The sequence below is a fragment of the Carassius gibelio genome, chromosome A13 (assembly GCF_023724105.1).
Source record: "Carassius gibelio isolate Cgi1373 ecotype wild population from Czech Republic chromosome A13, carGib1.2-hapl.c, whole genome shotgun sequence".
Lineage (NCBI taxonomy): Eukaryota > Metazoa > Chordata > Actinopteri > Cypriniformes > Cyprinidae > Carassius > Carassius gibelio.
Window position 1 is genome coordinate 543,977 of NC_068383.1, and position 23,039 is coordinate 567,015.

Genomic DNA, 23,039 nt, shown 5'->3' on the forward strand with positions numbered 1-23,039 from the left:
TAATGCAATTGTATAAATAATATTTAATCATGTAATTCATTAAAAAAGTAACTATAATTTGAATAACCACATTTAAAAAAATATATTATAATCTAATTACAAGTACTTTATTTTGGAATCTGATTTCATAATCCGGATTACATATAAATTACTACCCAACACTTTATGCAGAACAACAGCACTTGCTTGTGTGATATTGCTAAAACACATGTCAGTAAAGACAAACAGAAATGAAAAAACCTTCAGAAGCTGGCTTGTCTCCACACTGGTATGCATTCCAGATGTGCTCCCTACAGACTTCTGCTCAGCACTCACCTAAAAGGAAACATCTACATATCAGATAGAGAAATGAGTAAATGACAAAAAGTCATCAGCATTTTTCACGATCTCAAGAGATGGTGCGAGTCCTCTGGAATGCATCTTGTAGGGTATTATGTGTTTTAAAGGGGGGGTGAAATGCTCGTTTTCACTCAATATCCTGTTAATCTTGAGTGCCTATAGAGTAGTACTGCATCCTTCATAACTCCAAAAAGTCTTTAGTTTTATTATATTCATAAGAGAAAGATAGTCTTTACCGATTTTTCCCGGAAAAACACGACCGGCTGGAGGCGTGACGTGTGGGCGGAGCTAAAGAATCACGAGCGCAAGTAGGCTTTTGCGTTGAGAGCATGTGGAAACTGTGACATTACCGTGAGGGAAAAACCATCATCCAAAACAAATCATGGCTTACAGTCAGATTCAGCCGTTTATTTATGATCCAGAATCAGATCCCGAGGCTGAAACTGAACGAGAGCAGCAGCAGCAACGACTCGCTCCGAGCGGGGCTCGAACCCGGGTCTCCGGCATGGGAGGGGACGCACTAACAAGGAGGCAGAGATATTTTAAGCAGTCTTACTCACCGCCTGCGGTTCCGACACACGATCGTGACCCTTTTTCGTTGGGATTGCATCATCCTTAAGAAATAAACGATACGCAAATCCGTCATCAAACTGGGCCTTGTTTGTAAAAAAAGGATCTTCGAAATGCAGGGAACAAACAAAAACACTTGCACAACTCCATTGATGCTCTGTAAAAATAAACTGCATCCACTGGTCCCTTAAAAGGTGCCATATGCAAAAATTTAGGTAAAAATATCCATAACATGACCTACACGCATCAAAAGAATGAGAAGAAATAAGGGCGATGATGTCATTAAAAAAATGTCAAGTTATAGTGCTGCAGAGATATCAACCTTAATTAGCATTAGCATTACTAGCCCCGGCCCGACAGGTGTCGTAATACCAGTTTCGGCCATGGGAGGCGGTATGCGGGCAACATAACCACCAGCCAACCTGCAATACACGAATAACTCGCACGGCTTGTGGGCGTGTACTTGAACCTGATGTCAATCATGTGGAAAGTACAGCCCACTAGTTCATTTCAGTTCAGGGAAGAGAGCGTCACCCGTAACAGGGAAACAACCGCGCTCGGAATCACAAATCAAATTAACATCGGCACTGCTTTTAATCGCTGGAGACAACTGATGGACCTGAAAGAAATGAGGTTCGACTCCGAACTTGCAACATTTCTTTTGGATTGGTAAGTTAGATGCTGTTAGTATTTCGCTAGAAGTTTGTTTCATATGTTTGTGTATTTGTTTTCGGGAAGTTATAACATAGAAATGTATCGAAGGCTGTTCGATAAACGTGCTAATATAAGCATTGGCTAACCGTAGCTGTGTTTGATAATTAGCTAGCTATAACTTAACGTTACCCATTTAATTATATAGGGCTGTGCATGTCTTTACTCATGTACATCTCATCAGTAAAGACGCTCCTGTAATTAGAAGTATATCTCCAGCACGTGTGTTCAGATCAGGATTGCCAGGTTTTCACAACAAATGCCCAGTTGCTTCTCAAAACTAGCCCAATCCCGCTTCCAGAAGGTTCCCCGATAAAACATTGCTTCCCGGGGTTAAAATATACGTTTTTTTAGCAGGGTTGCCTTGGTATAATTCGCATTTTAGGGGCTAAATATCACGTTATTTGTATTGGGGTCGCTGTGACCCGCGGACATGAAAAACAACCACCACAGACTTGGCAACACTGGTAGGCATTTACTACACTGAGCCGTAATTCACTGACAATCTACACAAAATCGATGTTAAAATCGCAGGCGATTCTTTGTCGATTTTGAAAGCGATTTTGTGTTAGTTGTCGGTAGACTACGGCTCTTTGTAGTAACTGCCGCTCCACCTGAACCAGTGTTGCCAAGTCTGCGGTTGTTTTTCATGTCCGCGGTTTTCAATCGCAATACCAATAACGTGATATTTAGCCCCTAAAATGCTAATTTTACCAGGGAAGCAATTTTTGGGGAAGTCGTGGCCTAATGGTAAGAGGGTTGGACTCCCAATCGAAGGGTTGTGAGTTCTAGTCTCGGGCCGGATGGAATTGTGGGTGGGGGTAGTGCATGAACAGCTCTCTCTCCACCTTCAATACCACGACTTAGGTGCTCTTGAGCAAGGCTTCGAACCCCCAACTGCTCCCCTGGCGCCGCAGCATAAATGGCTGCCCACTGCTCCGGGTGTGTGCTCACAGTGTGTGTGTGTTCACTGCTCTGTGTGTGTGCATTTCGGATGGGTTAAATGCAGAGCACAAATTCTGAGTATGGGTCACCATACTTGGCTGAATGTCACTTCACTATTCACTATTTTTATCGGGGAACCTCCCGGAAACGCGATTGGGCTAGTTTTGGACTAGTTTTAAGAAGCAACTGGCAGGATTTGTTGTGAAAACCTGGCAACCCTGATCTGAACGCACAGGCTGGAGATACACTTCTAATTACAGGAGCGTCTTTACTGATGAGAGGTGCATGAAAATCGCATTAGATATTTTGCACAGCCCTATTATTATATCATAACTAACCTGCTCTGTCTAGTCTGTTGGTCTCCGTGTCCTCTTTGCTTCGTGGTTTTTCTGTGTGTGAAAAAATTTATGTGTGGCGTGGAAGCGTGTTGAAAAGAGTCAATTGCGTGTGTCTCACGGTGAATGCTTGAGAGTTGGCACATTAGTTCCCATGCAGAATAAAGGACAGGTTGATTATTGCTGTTTAGCGTTTGTATTAATCTATGATGTGTCTCTGTTTGCGTACAGGGACATAAAAAATAAATTAAAAGTGATACGTGGACCAAGGTGTCTGAGATTGTTCATTTTAAGTAAAGGATCCTAATATTTCGTCCACAACAATATTTAATGAGGTTAACTTATAACTCCTTGTGGTTAGTCTGCACGAGATCAACAAGCTTGTTTGCTTTGCGGCCGCTTTAAATACAAAATAAGCATTCGATCTACGTCAGAGCGTCTGAGCGCTCACAAATCTTTCTGCAGCGTCGTGAGCAGAGCGGCAAGAGCGTTTTTTGACGCTCTCGACGCCGGCGGTGTGAACGCACAGTTAGGCTTCGGCTATGGCTGTAGTGTTGTTGTGAAAGTAGGGGCGGAGCATAGAGACTATGCCGTTTCTCGTTTGTTACTCTAGAGTAGACCAATTCACTTTATTGAGGCATATTGCCCCCATCTGGTGTGGAATGTGGAGTATGAATTGATTTTTTGGCACCTTTAATGCTGTTTTTTTTTTTTGGTAATCTGTGCAGGGTTGTCTTGCCCTGGCAACCAAAAACACACTTATTTTGTGAATTTTCGCGACGCTCTCGCTCTGATCAGTGAATCGCTCTGATCAGTGAAATGTCTGTGCTCAGCCTCGCTATACGGGAGCGCGCGCTCTTCCGGCAGAAGTGCCCTAAGGACCCATATAAGGAAATTCCGCTCCATCTAACGTCACACAGAGCCATACTCGAAAAAAACTTTCAGAAACTTGTGACAAACCGGAAGGAGTATTTTGGGAACAAAAATACTCCTTCAAACGTACAACTTAATTTTTGAAACTTTGTCCATGTTAGCATGGGAATCCAACTCTTTAACAGTGTAAAAAACTCAGTAATAGCATTTCACCCCCCCTTTAATGATCTGACCAGTAAAAAAAAATAAAAACAATAAGAAAGTGGAAAAAACTAAACCAAACAACACGTTAAACACACTAAAGACTACAAAGAACATTTTGAACGTTTAGCATGTAAATGCAGCGGCATAGATGATTTGCTTTAAATAAAAGCTCATAAAATGAAAAGTACATGAGAAGTATCCCTTAACAGTTTCGAAATGAATGGTTTCTTAGTGACATACACAGAAGTAATGCATCGCTCAAGTTTAGTCAAACCCCCAAATAATTTAACTTGCTTTATTCTACTCTGTGAGACCATTCAAATGACATACAGTAGGTGGCCAACCAGAATGGGTAATACCGCCACCGCAGGGCCATGGTGTTAACTGCAAGTAAGTCGTGTGTTCAAATAATTTGCGAAACTGTCACCAGGTGATGCAAAGAGATGGAATGCGGTCTGAATGTAATTGTAAAATGTTGGTTTAATAATGAAGATGAAAGGAAGTAAAACCACAATTATAATATAACATTGTAACATCCTTAAAAACCATTAGAAAATTTTACCCCGTGTTAATTTCAAAATGTGGGATAGTCTTAGGCTACAGTCTACACATCAAAAATTTAAAGAAAGAGCTTTACACATAGGCTTTTATGTATGCTATTGTTAAACAGTCATATATATATATATATATATATATATATATATATATATATATATATATTAGTGGTGGGCCATTATCGGCGTTAACATGCTGTGTTAAATTTGCTTATTTTTGCTCTTGTGACGACAAATACATCCAAAATATGTCAAAATATCCACCTTGGAAATTATGCTCAATAAAAACTGTCAGTTATTTCTTAAGTGAAAGTAAACAGTTGAGGAAAAAAATGGGATGCGTTCATTGTCTCTTAAAGTGACCGTGCCTAATTTAGCTACTGGCTGCTGTAATGTTAATCCAAGAAAATGAATTACTTTGTAGTTTTAACAGCCAAACCAAAAATTATTCAGACACCAGATATAATTGTTGATATATATAGCAAAACTGTAATAATGTGAGAAATGTTGAAGGTGTCTGAATAAATGTAGGTTTGATTGTATATTTCATTTTTACATTGAAGACTATCCAGTGCTATTTTACATTTAATTATTTGGTTTCTGTACCTTGACACCTACAAACTTGAAAAAAAAAACTCAAACAAAAATAAATAAAATAAATAAAAATAAACGAACATACAAATTAAACAATTTCAAACAGGGCCCACTTTTTCAAGCACTTTGTGATGCATTTTGGAAACAGGAGGTGAGCCCCTTTTCTAATGCACCACCTAGCTTGATAAACCCCTTTTCAAAGATTTGTTTGTCCATTTTATTTGGGTAACACACATATTCTGAATGCCTTCGGCAGAATTTGAATGAGCCATTTTAATCTAGATTAATCTAGATTAATTTCAAGATCACAGTGAGATTAATCTAGATTTAAAAAATTAATCTATGCCCACCACTAATATATATATAATGACTAAATATATACAAACCCGTTTCCAAAAAAGTTGGGACACTGTACAAATTGTGAATAAAAACAGGATGCAATGATGTGGAAGTTTCAAATTTCAATATTTTATTCAGAATACAACATAGATGACATATCAAATGTTTAAACTGAGAAAATGTATAATTTTAAGGGATTTTAAATTTCATGGCATCAACACATTTCAAAAAAGTTGGGACAAGGCCGTGTTTACCACTGTGTGGCATCCCCTCTTCTTTTTATAACAGTCTGCAAATCTCTGGGGACTGAGGAGATAAGTTGCTCAAGTTAGGAATATGATTGTTGTTCCATTCTTGTCTACTACAGGCTTCTAATTGCTCAACTGTTTTAGGTCTTCTTTTTCACATCTTCCTCTTTATGATGCGCCAAATGTTTTCTATGGGTGAAAGATCTGGACTGCTGGCTGGCAATTTCAGTACCCGGATCCTTCTTCTATGCACCCATGATGTTGTAATTGATGCAGTATGTGGCCTGGCATTGTCATGTTGGAAAATGCAAGGTCTTCCCTGAAAGAGACGTCGTCTGGAGTGGAGCATATGTTGTTCTAGAACTTGGATATACCTTTCAGCATTGATGGTGCCTTTCCAGATGTGTAAGCTGCCCATGCCACACGCACTCATGCAACCCCATACCATCAGAGATGCAGGCTTCTGAACTGAGCGCTGATAACAACTTGGGTTGCCCTTGTCCTCTTTAGTCCGGATGACATGGCGTCCCAGTTTTCCAAAAAGAACTTCAAATTTTGATTCGTCTGACCACAGAACAGTTTTCCACTTTGCCACAGTCCATTTTAAATGAGCCTTGGCCCAGAGAAAATGCCTACGCTTCTGGATCATGTTTAGATAAGGTTTCTTTTTTGACCTATAGAGTTTTAGCCAGCAACAGCGAATGGCACGGTGGATTGTGTTCACGACAATGTTTTCTGGAAGTATTCCTGAGCCCATGTTGTGATTTCCATTACTTTAGCATTCCTGTATGTGATGCAGTGCTGTCTAAGGGCACGAAGATCACGGGCATCATTGGATGATATTATGCACTGTAGATGATGATAACTTCAAACTCTTTGCAATTTTTCTCTGAGAAACTCCTTTCTGATATTGCGCCACTATTTTTCGCCTCTGCCCATCTTGACTTCTGAAAGACACTGCCACTCTGAGAGGCTGTTTTATACCCAATCATTTTGCCAATTGACCTAATAAGTTGCAAATTGGTCCTCAAGCTCAGGGGTTCCCAAACTTAACAAATTACGTTTTAATTTTTGTTTACAGACATTAAAATATGTAGTGTCCATAAAAACAGGAAACAGGCTCACTCCAGTGAACTGTAATCTGCGCTGCTGATTTGTTGTAGAAAATGCATTCATGATCCTTCCGTCTGTGTTGGTGAGAACATAGCACAATCCAACACTTTTTTAGAAAAACATAAGCAAAGCAGAACCATATAAAACAGTTTGGAGGTCAAAATAATTGTGAAATACAGGTAAATAATAATAATAATAATAATAATAATAAATAAATAAATAAATAAAACTGGATGACATTTAGTTCAGGCAGAAATGTATTTTTACAATGGTTAAATAAATGTTAAGCAATATCTTCAAAAGATTTATTTCTAACTTTGGCTATTATTTCTCTAAATAGAGATGATATGTCAAGGAAATATTGCGAAATTTTGTATATTTTGCTATGTGGAAATGTTTAAATCTTGTAGTGTTACAATTAACCCTGCATTTGTGCCCTGCTCACCCTGTACATGTGAAATACTTTTTACAAACTGTTTCCTGACCGAAAACAGTGCAGAGACGGACGATGGAACAGAGTTCAAACGGACGATGGAAATTAATGAACATGGCCTACCTGACAGTTTTCAGAACATTTGAATTTTCTGGTGAATTCAAACACACGCAAAATCACACTAAGGATATTCCAGTTCGTAATTAATGTTGGTAGGCTATATCGTGCAGCCCTAGACTGAACTGTGTGAATGTGTGTCACTGAAATGCAAATTTAGCTGCAGCCAAGTGACTATGTGTGACCCACCTTGTTCCATTCTCTGAACCACAAGTGGATCGCGACCCACAGTTTGAAAACCCCTGCTCTAGCTGTTCCTTACATGTACATTTAACTTTTCCGGCCTCTTATTGCTACCTTTCCCCACTGATTTTTTTTTTTTTAAATATGTAGCTCTCATGAAATCCAAAATGAGCCAATATTTAGCATGACATTTCAAAATATCTCACTTTCAACATATGATATATTATCTATATTCTATTGTGAATAAAAAGTTTATGAGATTTGTAAATTATTCCATTCCTTTTTCACTCACAATCTGTACGGTGTCCCAACTTTTTTGAAATCGGGTATGTATATTATTATATACTGCAATTATATTTATCCATTAGAATTATATATGTTTAATTCTTGTTATGTTCTGTTCTGTTAATTTGTTCAATTTAAATGATTTGTTGTAAGGGAAGTAAAACTATCCTGTTGGTACATTAGCCTATAACATTATTAGGCCTGCCTTAATTATTACTGAATGTAATAAAATGCAACTTACACATGACTTATATTTTTTTTCTTCTCACAAGCTTAAAGGTGCCATCTGTAATGTTTGGCAAAAAAAATCAAGTCATACTCCACATTCCATAACAGATGGGGGCAGTATGCCTCAATAAAGTGAATTGGTCTGCTCTAGAGTAACAAACGAGAAACGGCATAGTCTCTATGCTCCGCCCCTACTTTCACAACAACACTACAGCCATAGCCGAAGCCTAACTGTGCGTTCACACCGCCGGCGTCTAGAGCGTCAAAAATCGCTCTTGCCACTCTGCTCATGACGCTGCAGAAAGATTTGTGAGCGCTCAGACGCTCTAACGTAGATCGAATGCTTATTTTGTATTTAAAGCGCCTGCAAAGCAAACAAGCTTGTTGATCTCGTGCAGACTAACCACAAGGAGTTATAACCTCATTAAATATTGTTGTGAACGAAATATTATGATCCTTTACTTAAAATGAACAATCTCAGACACCTTGGTCCACGTATCACTTTTAATTTATTTTTTTATGTCCCTGTACGCAAACAGGGACACATCACAGATTAATACAAACGCTAAACAGCAATAATCAACCTGTCCTTTATTCTGCTTGAGAACTAATGTGCCAACTCTCAAGCATTCACCGTGAGACACACGCAATTGACTCTTTTCACACGCTTTCACGCCACACATCAATTTTTTCACGCACAGAAAAACCACAAAGCAAAGAGGACACGGAGACCAACAAACTAGAAAGAGCAGGTTAGTTATGATGTAATAATAGGGCTGTGCAAAAAATCGAATGCGATTTTCATGCACCTCTCATCAGTAAAGACGCTCCTGTAATTAGAAGTATATCTCCAGCATGTGCATTCAGATCAGGGTTGCCAGGTTTTCACAACAAATCCTGCCCAGTTGCTTCTTAAAACTAGTCCAATCGCGTTTCCGGGAGGTTCCCCGATAAAAATTGCTTCCCGGGGTTAAAATATAAATTTTTGGGAAGGGTTTCCCTGGTAAAATTAGCATTTTAGGGGCTAAATATCACGTTATTGGTATTGGGATTGCTTCAAACCGCGGACATGAAAAACAACCGCAGACTTGGCAACACTGGTTCAGGTGGAGCGGCAGTAACTGCACAGAACCTTAGTCTACCGACAACTAATACAAAATCGCTTTCAAAATCGACAAAGAATCGCCTGCGATTTTAACATCGATGTTGTGTAGATTGTCAGTGAATTACGGCTCCGTGTAGTAAATGCCAACCAGTGTTGCCAAGTCTGTGGTGGTTGTTTTTCATGTCCGCTGGTCACAGCGACCCCAATACAAATAACGTGATATTTAGCCCCTAAAATGCGAATTATACCAAGGCAACCCTGCTAAAAAAACTATATTTTAACCCCGGGAAGCAATGTTTTATCGGGGAACCTTCTGGAAGCGAGATTGGGCTAGTTTTGAGAAGCAACTGGGCAGGATTTGTTGTGAAAACCTGGCAATCCTGATCTGAACACACGTACTGGAGATATACTCCTAATTACAGGAGCGTCTTTACTGATGAGATGTACATGAGTAAAGACATGCACAACCCTATATAATAAAATGGGTAACGTTAAGTTATAGCTAGCTAATTATCAAACGCAGCTACGGTTAGCCATCGCTAACATTAGCACGTTTATCGAACAGCCTTCGATACATTTCTATGTTATAACTTCCCGAAAACAAATACACAAACATATAAAACTTCTAGCGAAATACTAACAGCATCTAACTTGCAAGTTCGGAGTCAAACCTCATTTCTTTCAGGTCCATCAGTTGTCTCCAGCGATTAAAAGCAGTGCCGATGTTTACTCTGGTATTCTTATCGGATTTGATTTGTGATTCCGAGCCGGGTTGTTTCCCTGTAGCGGGTGTTGGTCTTTTGCCAATGGCTTCAGCTATCCTTCCGCTCTCTTCTCTGAACTGAAAGTAGTGGGCTGTACTTTCCACACGATTGACATCAGGTCCAGGTACGCCCTGCGAGTTATTCGTGTATTCGTTGCAGGTTGGCTGGTGGTTATGTTGCCCGCATACCGCCTCTCACGGCCGAAACTGGTATTACAACACCTGCCGGGCCGGGGCTAGTAATGCTAATGCTAATTAAGGTTGATATCTCGGCAGCACTATAACTTGAAATTTTTTTAATGACATCATCGCCTTTATTTCTTCTCATTCTTTTGATGCGTGTAGGTCATGTTATGGATATTTTTACCTCAATTTCTGCATATGGCACCTTTAATGTATTTTTTTAGCGTAAAAAAAAAAACATGCAGCAAACGAAAATACGCGATTAATCGGTTAAAATTTGTTACTGTGGGTTAAAGAATTTACACTATATACTTAGGAACAGAGTCTGGGCAATGTTTTTAAGTATTTACAAGGTTTGTGTATGTTTTTATCCAGTTTTTTTTTTCATTGCCTCACGTAATGCTCAGCTGTGGATGATTTATGAATGTTTGATATAAAGGTTGCTGTCCCATGTTATACATGAATTGTTCATTTAAAAAAACAAACAAACAAAAAAAGATATTGTTTTATGCTAACATGCAATCAAGGTCTTCGGATACTAGATTCATTTAGGCTATTTAAAATGCACTGTGACATTTTACCATTTCAACTTATAAACTCCTTGAGATTTTAAAGTCAGTTTAATATTACTGAAATTCAAGTTAAATCTAGTATAAAAAAGGTTTTAATAGCTTAAATTATTTCTATGAATGAATATGTTAGCATGACTTTTTCGTCATATTTTTTTACGAGCTGTATTCGTTCTCCGAAACCAAGCACCCACTTTTTTCTTTTTTATATCTATTATTTGCACACATATCTCCTAGAACTGAGGATTTTATATATATAGAGATTTTTTTTGAGCAAGGGTTCACTGTCAGGGGAGTCACAATTAGGGATGGGTATCGTTAAGGTTTTAACGGTCTTACTACTCTTACCGATACTGCTTAACGGTCCGGTACTTTAAAGGTATTCTTATTGGTACTTTGTGTTGTGTTAGTCAGTCGAAAACTTAGCATTTCTCTGTCTGCACATAATAGACTTTTGAAAGATGCTTTGACAGATGCGTTGAAAGCTCAGCCAAGATGAAAAAACAGCTGATCATAGCTCTATATGAATTTCCATTTTGAAATAAATTTAGTAAAAGAGCTACTGCAAGATATTTTTAGTGCTGCAAATTAATTTATCCTTTGCTGAAATTTCCACGTCTTCATGGAGAGAGCACGTCATGGTTGCTTAGCAACGGCAGTCGCCTCAGGGGTGCAACTGCTCGAGCTCTTTGGAAAGAAGGAAAAAGCGGCACGCCTAGCGTTTTCCATGCATTTTTAGGCGCGATATGTGAATGGACCCAAAGACGAGCTCGTCGCACCACGTGCGCATCGTGACCGCGTCGCTTCCATTATGAGCACACATACCGCGCGCCTACATTTGTAATAACGAACTTGAGCATGCAAAAGACGCGATATGTGAACGGGCCCTTATGCTTGTGTGTTAGCCGCGCTCGTTCTTGTTGTGTGTGTGTGTGACTGACAGACAGCCTCCATGGCGCGCATGAGAGATCTCGTAGATCTCACAGACAAACGTCTTAATAATATAGCACATTAGAAATGTTTAGTGAGATAAAATGTGCACGATAACATTATTAAGCAAAAATACATAGAACATAAATTTTTTTCCTCCAGTAACGAAAGCAGAACAGATAGCGTCAGATCTTACTGATACTAAGGTACTTTGGTACCCATCCCTAGTCACAATATAACTACATCATTATTAGAGTTGACAATTAACTTCAGAAATGAAAAATAAGGGCTAATTTAGTTTTTTTTTTCTTCATTTATAATGTTTATTTTTGTAGAAAAGAAGTGTTCAGACAAAATTCTGCCTGAAAGAATGAAAAGACCGAGCTGAAGGCGGAGAGATTCGACCAATCAGATGAAAGCAGCGTTTCAGCACCGCCCACAAGTACGAATTAAATATTGAAACCATAAACCGATTTGTAAACCCCAAATGACAAAATGAGAAATCAAGCCAAAAACTAATTTTCCATTTGTTAAACTAAATGGAAAAACGAATAAACGAGCAATTTTTCCATTTCTTATTATTGAAATCATGTTCTCTCACTTGAATCCTCAAGTCTTTTCGTTTTCAGTTTTTTTTTTTTTTTTTATGGATTTTGAAAGCACGGAAGATACCCTGATGGTGTACGTTCAATCTGGGTATCTTCCGTCCATTCCAAATCCAATGGCTTTCTCAAGCCCAATAAAGAGAGAACTAAGAAGAGAAACATAATTCAATTTAGTATTTAATAAAACTAATATTACTAATTTATTTCATAAAAAAATCTATATTAATTTCCACAATTGATTATGTCACACACACCTACCTATTTCCTTTAGACTTAAAAGACGAGAGTGGTAAATTTTACAGACATATTATCATGGACTCTATTGACCTGTTTCCACCGCAGGAACTTAACCCAGGAACTAGGGACTTTGGCCTGGTACTTGGTGTGTTTCCACCACAGGAACCAGGAACTAAATAAAGTTCCGGGTAAAAAAATGCCCCTCAGAAAGTCCCTGCTGGCGAGGTAGTACTTTTTCAAAGTTCCAGGAATTTCGGGGGCGGGGCTTGGGCGCTAAACATCCTGATTGGTTGAGTTCACTCAGCATTGGTTGAGTTCAACCACCATTTATTCTGATCATTTTCAAAATATTACTGTTATTGTGTCATGAAATGTAATTTTAAAAGTATTTCAGGTGAGAATTTAGTTGTTTAAAATGCTAATCCGTTGTTTATTTATGACAGCGCCTATTTAAAAATGTGTTTTGCCAATCTCAGAGACGGTGAGCTCCACGCGATCAGCGAGAGCTCAGTCCTCATGTATCCGCCGAGAGACCTTCTGATATGTGCCGCTGGCTCTGATGTCTCTTTAGTGGTTAAACATAAGATATAATACGTTTTGGGTAAATCTAACAGGTTATTCAATTTATATATATATTGAAATGAAAATAAAAAAGGCAAATTTATATAATATTTTGTTTCATTGTAATGGCTGTATATATAACGTACACATATCCCAGAACTAAGTACATTTCTGCAGTTGTTATTATGTTTAAATGAAAACGAAAGGAGGCAGTGATATTTGATCTCCCATTTCATTTTATTGTAAATGTACAGTGAGCAAAATAGCAGTAGCCAAGGCGAGCTGACTGAAGTTATCAAGTAAGCTACTGTTACGGATTTGCGTCGTCGCAGACATCACACTGCCGAGTCAAATGCGCAAAGTCTGAACTACCGAGGATGCACATCCAAAATCAGCATACTATAGTATTGAGAAACCCGTGCAGACCTATGTCACCAGTCTATTTGCCTAATCTTCCCGGTACTTTACACCACGAAATGCAGAAAGCAACAGGTCTGGGGGGAAAAAAGTTCCTGGGGAAAAAAGTTCCTGGTACAACTGTTCTGGGTAATTTCGGTGGAAACGGGCATATTATTGATTTTTATTTTCACTTCACTTTTATCCAATTGGACAGAACTATTTGCACTGTATTTATCAGTGGGACAACATTCACACAATACTATAACCTAGAAATAATTTCAAAAGGGGTCAGTTGCAAGTCGCAGCAGCATAAATTATGTGCCCAGCCTATCTGTTTCAAATATTATGCTAATTAACAGTGAGCGGTGGTTTCAGACATTACAGTGCCGCACTCGTACTGACTCTTATTCTGCCTGAAAGAATGAAAGGACCGAGCTGAAGGCGGAGCGATTCGACCAATCAGATGAAAGGAGTGTTTCAGCTCCGCCCACAAGTGCAAATTAAATATTGAAGCCATAAACCTATTTTTAAACCCCAAATGACAAAATGAGATGGAGCCAAAAACTCATTTTCCGTTTGTTAACCCTCTAGAGTCGATTAGCGCGTATACGCGTTATGAGTCATTTTCTCCTGATAACCCCGAAAAGAACTTAAATTACACTTTCAGTTTTAATCATACAGATAAGAGCAATACATCAATCGAATCTGTAAACAGCCTCCTTTTTTTGTAAACAGACATAATAAAAAACAAAACTTTATGCACTTATAAAATAAAGATTACAAACAAGGTGTGCTGTCTGCAGCCTTTGTCTGCGCTGATCTTAATTTACAAACACATCATTAAAATGAACTGTTGCTCCGTTAATACTCAACGAAGAGACATGAGAGAGATATCTAAAGAAAACTTGACATGTCTGCTTTCTAAACTAAACAAGTGCCGCCGAAAACAAATATTCTGTGATAAAGTAATCCATATGAAAACAACGCGATGTCCATCCCTCTCTCTTCATTATCTTCAAATGAGACCATGCCCCCACGCTAAACGCTCTATTCAGATTCAAACTGAAGCACGTGGTTTGAATACGCCCACACAGAAGAAAAAGCAACGAGACTGTTCTTCAAGTTCTTTTTATTTTACTGTTTGCTTCGCGATGAGAAGAATAAGACATAATTCACCCCAAAAAGATGTGATGTGGTTAAGGATTTGAGATTGGGATTTCCTCAGAAAAAAAAGAATGAAGCACTTTATCCAGCAGAGATCGTAAACATGAGTAAGTCTCTTTTTATTGATTTAAATACTTGTACTAGTTTTCAAATAACATGTAAACATTTTACTAGTTAGACTTTTTCCAAAGACTTTCTCCAAACTATAATTCCTGACTAAATGTATAATCAAGTGAAATATTATGAAGTTTCAATGACAATATACAATACTATACAATTCAAAAGCTTGATGTAAATAATATAAATGTAACAAATAAAGATAACTTTAAGAAATGTAACAAACAATGCTTTTCTTTCAATTTATCCCCCCTAAAAAACCTGAAAACTATTCTCAGCTCTTTTCAACATTAATAATAATAATAATAATAATAATAATAAATGTTTTTTTGTAGAAAATAAGATTGTTAAAAGGATTTCTGAAGGATTGTGACTGGAGTAATTATGCAAATAAATGTGTCTGAAAGTAAGCTTTGATTGTTCCTAATAAACTGCTTAACTGCCCCCCCCCCCCAAGTGGATATTAAATTATGTTGTGGGATAATTAAATATATTCTAAATAAACTACAAACATAAAATTATATAGATTTATTTTGTTCTCACATTCTTTCTTGTAACTCTTTCCCTCTCAGTGACAAACCTGAGGCTCATTATGCAGGCCTTTGTCTTCTCAGGTGTAAATCACAATTATATTCATGATACTTGACGCCTACTCACACATGACTTTTACCAACAAAAAGTGTCTTAGAAAATTTAAATCAATATATTGTTTTCTGTGAGTGAGTAAACGATGATTTTCACATAATGTAGAAAGAAAATTTCCAGGCTACAAGTCCCGGGAACCAATGTTCTTTATGTGTTTTTTTGCATTTTTAGTTTTTCACTATCCACACATAATATCTTTTTTTCTCAAAAATACAATCATGTACATACATGCATTTCACATATTATTATAGCCCAGTTTGTGCTGATTACAGTGATATTAGACTTTACCCTTTTAGATATTTATAACAAACTGAAAAAAGCACAAATGTCAGGGCATGACAAAACTTCTCCAGGCCCAAAAAATACCCTTAGACTCCAGAGGGTTAAACTAAACGGAATAACGAATAAACGAGTCATTTTTCCATTTCTCATTATTGAATTCATGTTCTCTCATTGACATTTGCATTTTACTGTAGGCCTATATGATCTATAACGACATGAAATATGCTGATTTTTAGCCTACTAATTGTATTCTATGTCTATTTAAGAAAAACCTCACAGGTAGCCTAACATGTTTTAACAGCCTAACAGAGTATAGCAAGTGCGTCCGTGTGTTCCCGTAATTCAGTGACAAATGTTTTATAAACATGCCCATGTCGACACTTGTTAAATTAAAAAATTCAAGCAATATTTTAAATAAAATAACCTTTTAGGAACACTATTTCTATGCTGCTGCCATTCTAAGGATTAAATCCACACACTCACCACTAAGATTAATATTCTGAGCTCTGGCCAGAACGACTCAGATTCCACTTGTTCAGCAAGACTGTCTTTCCCATCCAATTGTTCCCCCAATTTCCACTGGACAAAGCCACCGTACAAACTCCTGCATGCACTGCCAGAGCCCTGCCGGGCCACTGCAGACAATTGCTCGCTCTCCACACCGAACAACTGTGACAGAGTATACACTAAAACAAACCAAATTTTAACATTATCATCATTAGGATAACAGGATGTCGTACTAGTACAAGTACCATGGCAATCAAAATTATTCAACCTCCAGAAACTGTAATAATTTACTAATTTTAGCTTTTCTTAAGATATATATTTTTTTGTAGCATCTACAACCATTTAGTGCCATGTTAATAGTGATCATGTCAATATATAACTTAACATTTTTGAGTTACAGGATCTTTTAAAAAGAAAAAAAAAGAAAAGAAAAGAAATGGTGGGGGGAGTGAATGACCAGTGCTCTCTTCCACTCTCAATACCATGAATGAGTTGAGACCCAAACAAGGCATGGAAACCCTAACTGCTCCCTGGGTGCCGCAGCACATATCCACCCAATGCTCCGGGTGTGTGTTCACAGTGTGTGTTCACTACTCACTGCTTTGTGTGTGCGCACTTGGATTGGTTAAATACAGAGCACAAATTCCAAGTAGGTGACACCATACTTGGCTGCACATCATGTCATTTTAAAACACAAATTTAAGCCATTGGCAACCAAACTGGAACTTTTTGGACTATATAAAGGACATAATTCTTTGAAATACCAGGCCATTTTGGCAAAGACCGAAATACATTTAGTGTATAGTCTGAAGCTGATAATCTTTCCGGCCAGTCAACCAGTACGTTTGGTTCGGGGATCAGTCATATAAAGTTTATATGTGGTTTGTTCAGTCTCCAGATTTAAATCCAATTAAAAATATTTATTTTATTTTGTTAATTATTACATTTGATTAATTTGAAGAAAGCAGTGGCAACATGAAAACCAAAGATGATCAATGATCAGGAAGCTCGAGGAACAAGCCAAGATTCCAGTAGAAATGTGTCAGAAGCTTGTAAGCACTTAAAGGTAAGATTTATTGGAGGATACTGAATAAAAGATCACAAATTTTAGCTTTTAAGGATTGAAAACATTAATAATTAGAAATTATAATAATAAGTAATAATTAGAAATTATTTGATTTCTCATCAATTTTAAATTGTCAGAATCACTTTTTATAACTTTTCACACAACTTTTTATAATAGTTTATTAATTATGGGGTTAGAATTATTGCATATTTCCAGATAAACAGATTTTGAGCCACAAATAAATGTAACCAAATTCATAAATAAAAAGAATGAGACCACATAGTTTCACAAAAATGAATTAAATTTATGATTAGACAAGCAACCCTGTGCCTTTGAAAGCATTTCAATAATGTTCCAACTATTTATTAGTCTTTTAAAACCATTCACTGATATTTAAATTAAATATTTTTTAAATCAGTTCATTTGTTTTATGTTCTACTTATGTCTTTTGAGTATTGTAAATGTAAACAATAATGCCAATAAAGCTTTGATTCTTTATTTAATGCATTTCTGTAGGCCTAACTGATTTTACCGTATGGGAATTTACCATATTAGGCTATAATATTTCTATGGCTAGTTCTAAACATAGTGGAATGACAATACAGAATATTAAACAAGTAAAGAGATAAGTAAAATTAAAGTAGAATCTCATTTTGTTGTTAAATTTATTTATAATTTTTGAAGCAAATCTAATTTTGTTTGTTACATTTTTTTTGAAAACGTCTATATATTTGTGGAACTCATTTGTGAATTTGTTTAATAATTGTGAATCTCTTTACATTTATTTGTGCCTCAAATATATATTTATCTGGAATTACGCAAGAGTTTCAACCCCATAACTGATGCCTTGGTTGAACCATTTACATAAAGTTATCTTCACGGCTGCAAAACGTCTTGCAAGTTGAGAGGGTTGAACAATTTTGATTGAAACTGTATATGCAATTTGTTTACACTCACCAAGACAGGCATATCCTGATGCAGAAGATGCCAGGCCAGCAGCAGTAGGAAAATTATTCACAGAGCAAATATGGACCTTATGGGAAACACTGCTGACATCAGAAGTGGAATCACCACTATTTCGTCTCTTGCGAGAAAACCTTCGAACTGGTGAATATAAATAAGATTGACATCACAATGATAGCTCCTGACATAAAGTTTAACTTATTGTAATGTTCTGAAAGCCAGGGACTTACTTTCCTGCAGACATGACTGCAACCTGGGATTGCTGATATCCTCTTCTTTGCCATTCAACCAGATGCGGTCTTGTTGGAAATTTCTGCTGCATGCAATTGTGGTGGTTGTTTTGAGCTGAGAAAGAGAGTTATAGTATATAATGGTACCCTCACTGTTTGAGCTAAATTTGGAGCGCTTTAAATTAACTGAGGTACAGTGACAGATAGGGGTGTCACGATTTCAATTTTAAATCGAAATCGATCGAAATTAAGTCACAGTCTCGAACTTCGAATTAAAAAATGGAATCGTCGATGCTGCCACGCCCCCATGTTGTATGACGGCAAATCAATGACAAAAATAACCGAGCATTCAACTGATGCTGGCGCGCGCTATATGAATTCCGCGAGAGGAAAACTGAATCGGATGCGAAGAAACGGGAGCCCGCGAGCTCATTTCAAACTCCCGCGCGCGTGACATGTGCTGAGTCCCAATTCGCATACTATCCATCCTAAATAGTATGCGAAACTAGAATTAGTACGTCCCAAATCGTAGTATGTTGAAAAGAGTATTCCAAAGATACCCGGATGGTCTACTATTTCCGGTTAGAATTCGAAGTGCAGATCAATGCACACTCTAATGCTGAGTCCCAATTCGCCTACTTATACTACGACCTAAAAGTTTGTACTTTTTTTGTGAGGAAAAAGTACATACTTTTGAGTGTGTAGCAAAAGAGTATGCACGTTCTGGGACATACTTCGATGACGTCATGCAACGTGAACGACAACGTGTTTGCCTAGTTATGCACACCACAACTGTTAAAGTTTCATTCATTCTTTATGTCCAGTAAAATTTTATTTACTATTCCCATCTTTTTTTCTCATCGTTTTTTTTTTCACAATACATTTTACAATTTGTTCTTCTACCAAGTTGAGGAGTGAAGAAGCAGGGCTGCGTCGTCATAGAACCAAACGCAGGTCGTTTGTGAGGCGACTGGTTCTGACGTTCATGTGCAATGTGTGTAACGAAATAAAATATAACTTTAATTAGGGTTAAACATTTGAATTCTTACACTTAAAAGCTGAGGGCGCATCTCTGCTGCTGCACCCGGCTGCCATGTTTACATCACCGCAAAGCCATCGCAAAGCTCCTCCCTCCCGTACGCAATGGGTTGCGGGCAATATTAGCACTTAAGAGTGTGCATTGATCTGCACTTCGAATTCTATCCGGAAATAGTAGACCATCCGGGTATCTTTGGAATACTCTTTTCAACATACTACGATTTGGGACGTACTAATTCTAGTTTCGCATACTATTTAGGACGGATAGTATGCGAATTGGGACTCAGCATAAGTGCTAATATTGCCCACAACCCATTCCGTACGGGAGGGAGGAGCTTTGCGATGGCTTTGCGGTGATGTAAACATGGCAGCCGGGTGCAGCAGCAGAGATGCGCCCTCAGCTTTTAAGTGTAAGAATTCAAATGTTTAAACCTAATTAAAGTTATATTTTATTTCGTTACACACATTGCACATGAACGTCAGAACCAGTCGCCTCAAAAACGACCTGCGTTTGGTTCTATCACGACGCAGCCTTGCTTCTTCACTCCTCAACTTGGTAGAAGAACACATTGTTAAATGTATTGTGAAAAAAAACGATGAGAAAAAAAGATGGGAATAGTAAATAAAATTTTACTGGACATAAAGAATGAATGAAACTTTAACAGTTGTGGTGTGCATAACTAGGGAAACACGTTGTCGTTCACGTTGCATGACGTCATCGAAGTATGTCCCAGAACGTGCATACTCTTTTGCTACACACTCAAAAGTATGTACTTTTTCCTCACAAAAAAAGTACATACTTTTAGGACGTAGTATAAGTAGGCGAATTGGGACTCAGCAATGTACTCTGCGCGCAATAAAAGCTCTCGCGCGCATGCTCATTCCCCACATCCTCGCGCTCGATCATCTCACCTCTGCTCGCGCGAACAATTTTATTTTTGTCAGTCGTGGAGCGGGGCTTGCTGTTTTAGTTGTTATCTCAAATGTCATTGGTTATTCCCCTTTTCCTAAAGTCAGTATTCGACGCCTGTTAGAAAATGAGTAATAATTCACTTGACTTGACCCATGACTTCATCAGTGGACCAGATACATGCGAGTAATAATTTATTTTGCTTGTTTAATTTATTTTTGTAAATAAATCTAAATGAATGACAGTGAAGTGTTTAACAAGTGATTTATCTTTAATCTTTTAAATAAATACGTCTTAATATTTGAATGTTAGTTTAGTCATTTTTTATTGTTTTTGTTTGTTTTGTTATGAACTTGAATGTCATCTTTTGTGACTGCACTTACAAAAGAGAAACTGGATGGCAGTTTATTTTAAGTTTTCAATTGACTAAAGATATAAGTTATTGTTACATTATGCTGTTAATAAAAGTTTTAAATTTGACAGTGTAATGTGGTACATTGCAAACAAAGGTCAGATATTATATTACATAAAAGTCTAGTTTGAAAAATGACAATCTGTGCTTTAAAGAGAATAAATGTAAAGATCGAGAATCGAATCGAACCGTTACCTTAGAATCGAAAATGCAATCGAATCGAGGATTTGGAGAATCGTGACACCCCTAGTGACAGATGCTGACAGGGTTTATGGGTACTATCATTCACCTGGTCCTGATGCAATGTTATGCTGAGGGATGAATTGATTGGCAGAATGAGATCTTCATCACGTTTCCCCCCTGATTGAATGTCAATAATAAATAACTCAACAAAACACACATGAAAACATAAGCAGAACATGTTCAATGTAATTTCTTATTAATATCAATGCAAGTGTTATTTCGAATCAAATTACTATTTACAGAAAGTGTAGACAGTTTACCCAAAACATATTTGGTCACTTAATTAAACACACTAACAAATGTGTGACTGGCACTGCATTGTATAAAGTGTATTGTTTACATCTTTACTAAAGTGTAAAATAAGTACAATAAAACGCTCAAAACTTTCTCAAAACAAAAATAATGATCATATTACCTCATAATAATCACAACTGAATGCTACGTTACTGTTACTGAACTTTGAGAGATAAGATGTTCCGTTTAAAGTATGCACACTTACAGTATTTAATGACAGCGATGTTTACCGGTGCCGTGCAGGTGACCATAGAGAGACTTTGCTTGTCGTTTTCTGTCATATTCATAAATTAATAATAAAAAAAAATCTACACTCGGATAAACAAAAGTGAATGATTATATACAAGTCACTTGCACTGGTTACCAGCTTTTGTTTAACAGTGTGAAGGCAAATGAAACACAACCTTGAGTTTGGATTGGTTCACGCTAAACAGGAGGATCCGTATTTGACCAATTAGAGAGATCACCGTACAACCCCATATTAAAGTGACCCAATCATTGGCGTCGGACCATGGTCTTACCAGAACTAGAGAATGAGATGACCTTATTATTGGAAGATAACAAACTTCACGGCTACACCATTGGAGAAAATTTAACGGACAACTTTGATCATGTGTGCGTTTCTAAAATGGATGCTTCCTCGTTTCCTAGCCTTGCCTTTTCTTCCGTCCTCCTCCTGCCCTTAACCCGGAAATCCATCGAAACTACCATATTAAAGGACATCTCAAATTGTTTTTTTTTTCTTCATAGTAATGCATTAAAAACGTATAAATCTATATTAATATATAAGATAAATTATTATTAATAACTCCACGTCTTTGTTACGTCTCTTTGTAGAAATGTTCCAAATAAAGTGAACAACTGAACCCTTCCAGAAGTCCGTTAGCCAAGGCAACATGTAATGTAATGTCTTCTCATGCGATGGTCACTTCCAGGAATTGATTTCCGTTTGTGACCTTCAGATATTTGATCTTGCGATGCTTTTTAATGCAAAGTTGGGGTTGATTTCGACTAAACATACAAACGTTAGTAGAATAGACGAATTATATTTGTCTTTTTTGTCTTTAAATGTAATATAACATTGTTTTCGTCAATGATTTAAATAGTGTAAGCAAGTTTAGTTTGAAAAAGTGTAATAGTAAATAAGACACAATTAGACAATATTCGAATAAAATAACAATAATAATGAGAAGAAATAATCATTTGCAACAACCAAGTGTTGAATTCTGCACGCACAAGCAGCGTTGTCAGGGTAAAGTTTGGGAGTTCCAAATGCCCTTCATCCTTCAAAGAACACACTTAAAGGGCTCTGCTATTCGAAGGGAGTAGGGCATAGGGATTGCTCACTTCCGTTTAGAATTCGCCCTACTTACCGTCATAGCAAAGAGTATACTCTTTGGTCATAGTTTACCGTCGGTCTCACGCATGGTCTCACGCATGTCCACCATGCTTGTAGTTCTTTTTATTCGTGTTTGTAGTCCTGAACCGAATTCTCGTACGAAGCGAATGGGTTGTGGCAATATTTACTTTATTTTACTAAATATAGTTTACTTTTATGTGCAGCCGCATAGTAAACACTCTTTACGTAAATACAATAAAATAAAAAAAAATCCTGAAAAAAGCCGGTCGGTGCTTCTTGTCACTTTTACTTTGTCATACTTAATAAAATATGATTAACAAATTTCATTCATTGACATAACCATTAATTAATACTCTATTTTATAATAATAACAACGATAATGAAC

General features: G+C 37.3%; 1 protein-coding gene across 4 annotated transcripts in view; it reads right to left on the reverse strand.

The window, feature by feature from the left end:
• Positions 1-22,740, reverse strand: part of mvda (mevalonate (diphospho) decarboxylase a) — a 65,407-nt gene extending 42,667 nt beyond the window's left edge. The window contains exons 1-6 of one of the 4 annotated variants that reach the window (XM_052612333.1): positions 22,668-22,740; positions 21,047-21,117; positions 18,398-18,512; positions 18,162-18,308; positions 16,115-16,317; positions 241-315 (exon numbers count right to left, since the gene is read on the reverse strand). In XM_052612333.1, coding sequence (XP_052468293.1) covers positions 241-315; positions 16,115-16,317; positions 18,162-18,308; positions 18,398-18,512; positions 21,047-21,117; positions 22,668-22,698 — 642 coding nt within the window. In that variant the 5' untranslated portion in view covers positions 22,699-22,740. Of the gene's footprint in view, positions 1-240; positions 316-16,114; positions 16,318-18,161; positions 18,309-18,397; positions 18,513-21,046; positions 21,118-21,499; positions 21,996-22,667 lie in introns of those variants that run through there. The other 3 variants (XM_052612335.1, XM_052612332.1, XM_052612334.1) reach the window with 3 other exon arrangements.
• Positions 22,741-23,039: the final 299 nt, after the last annotated feature.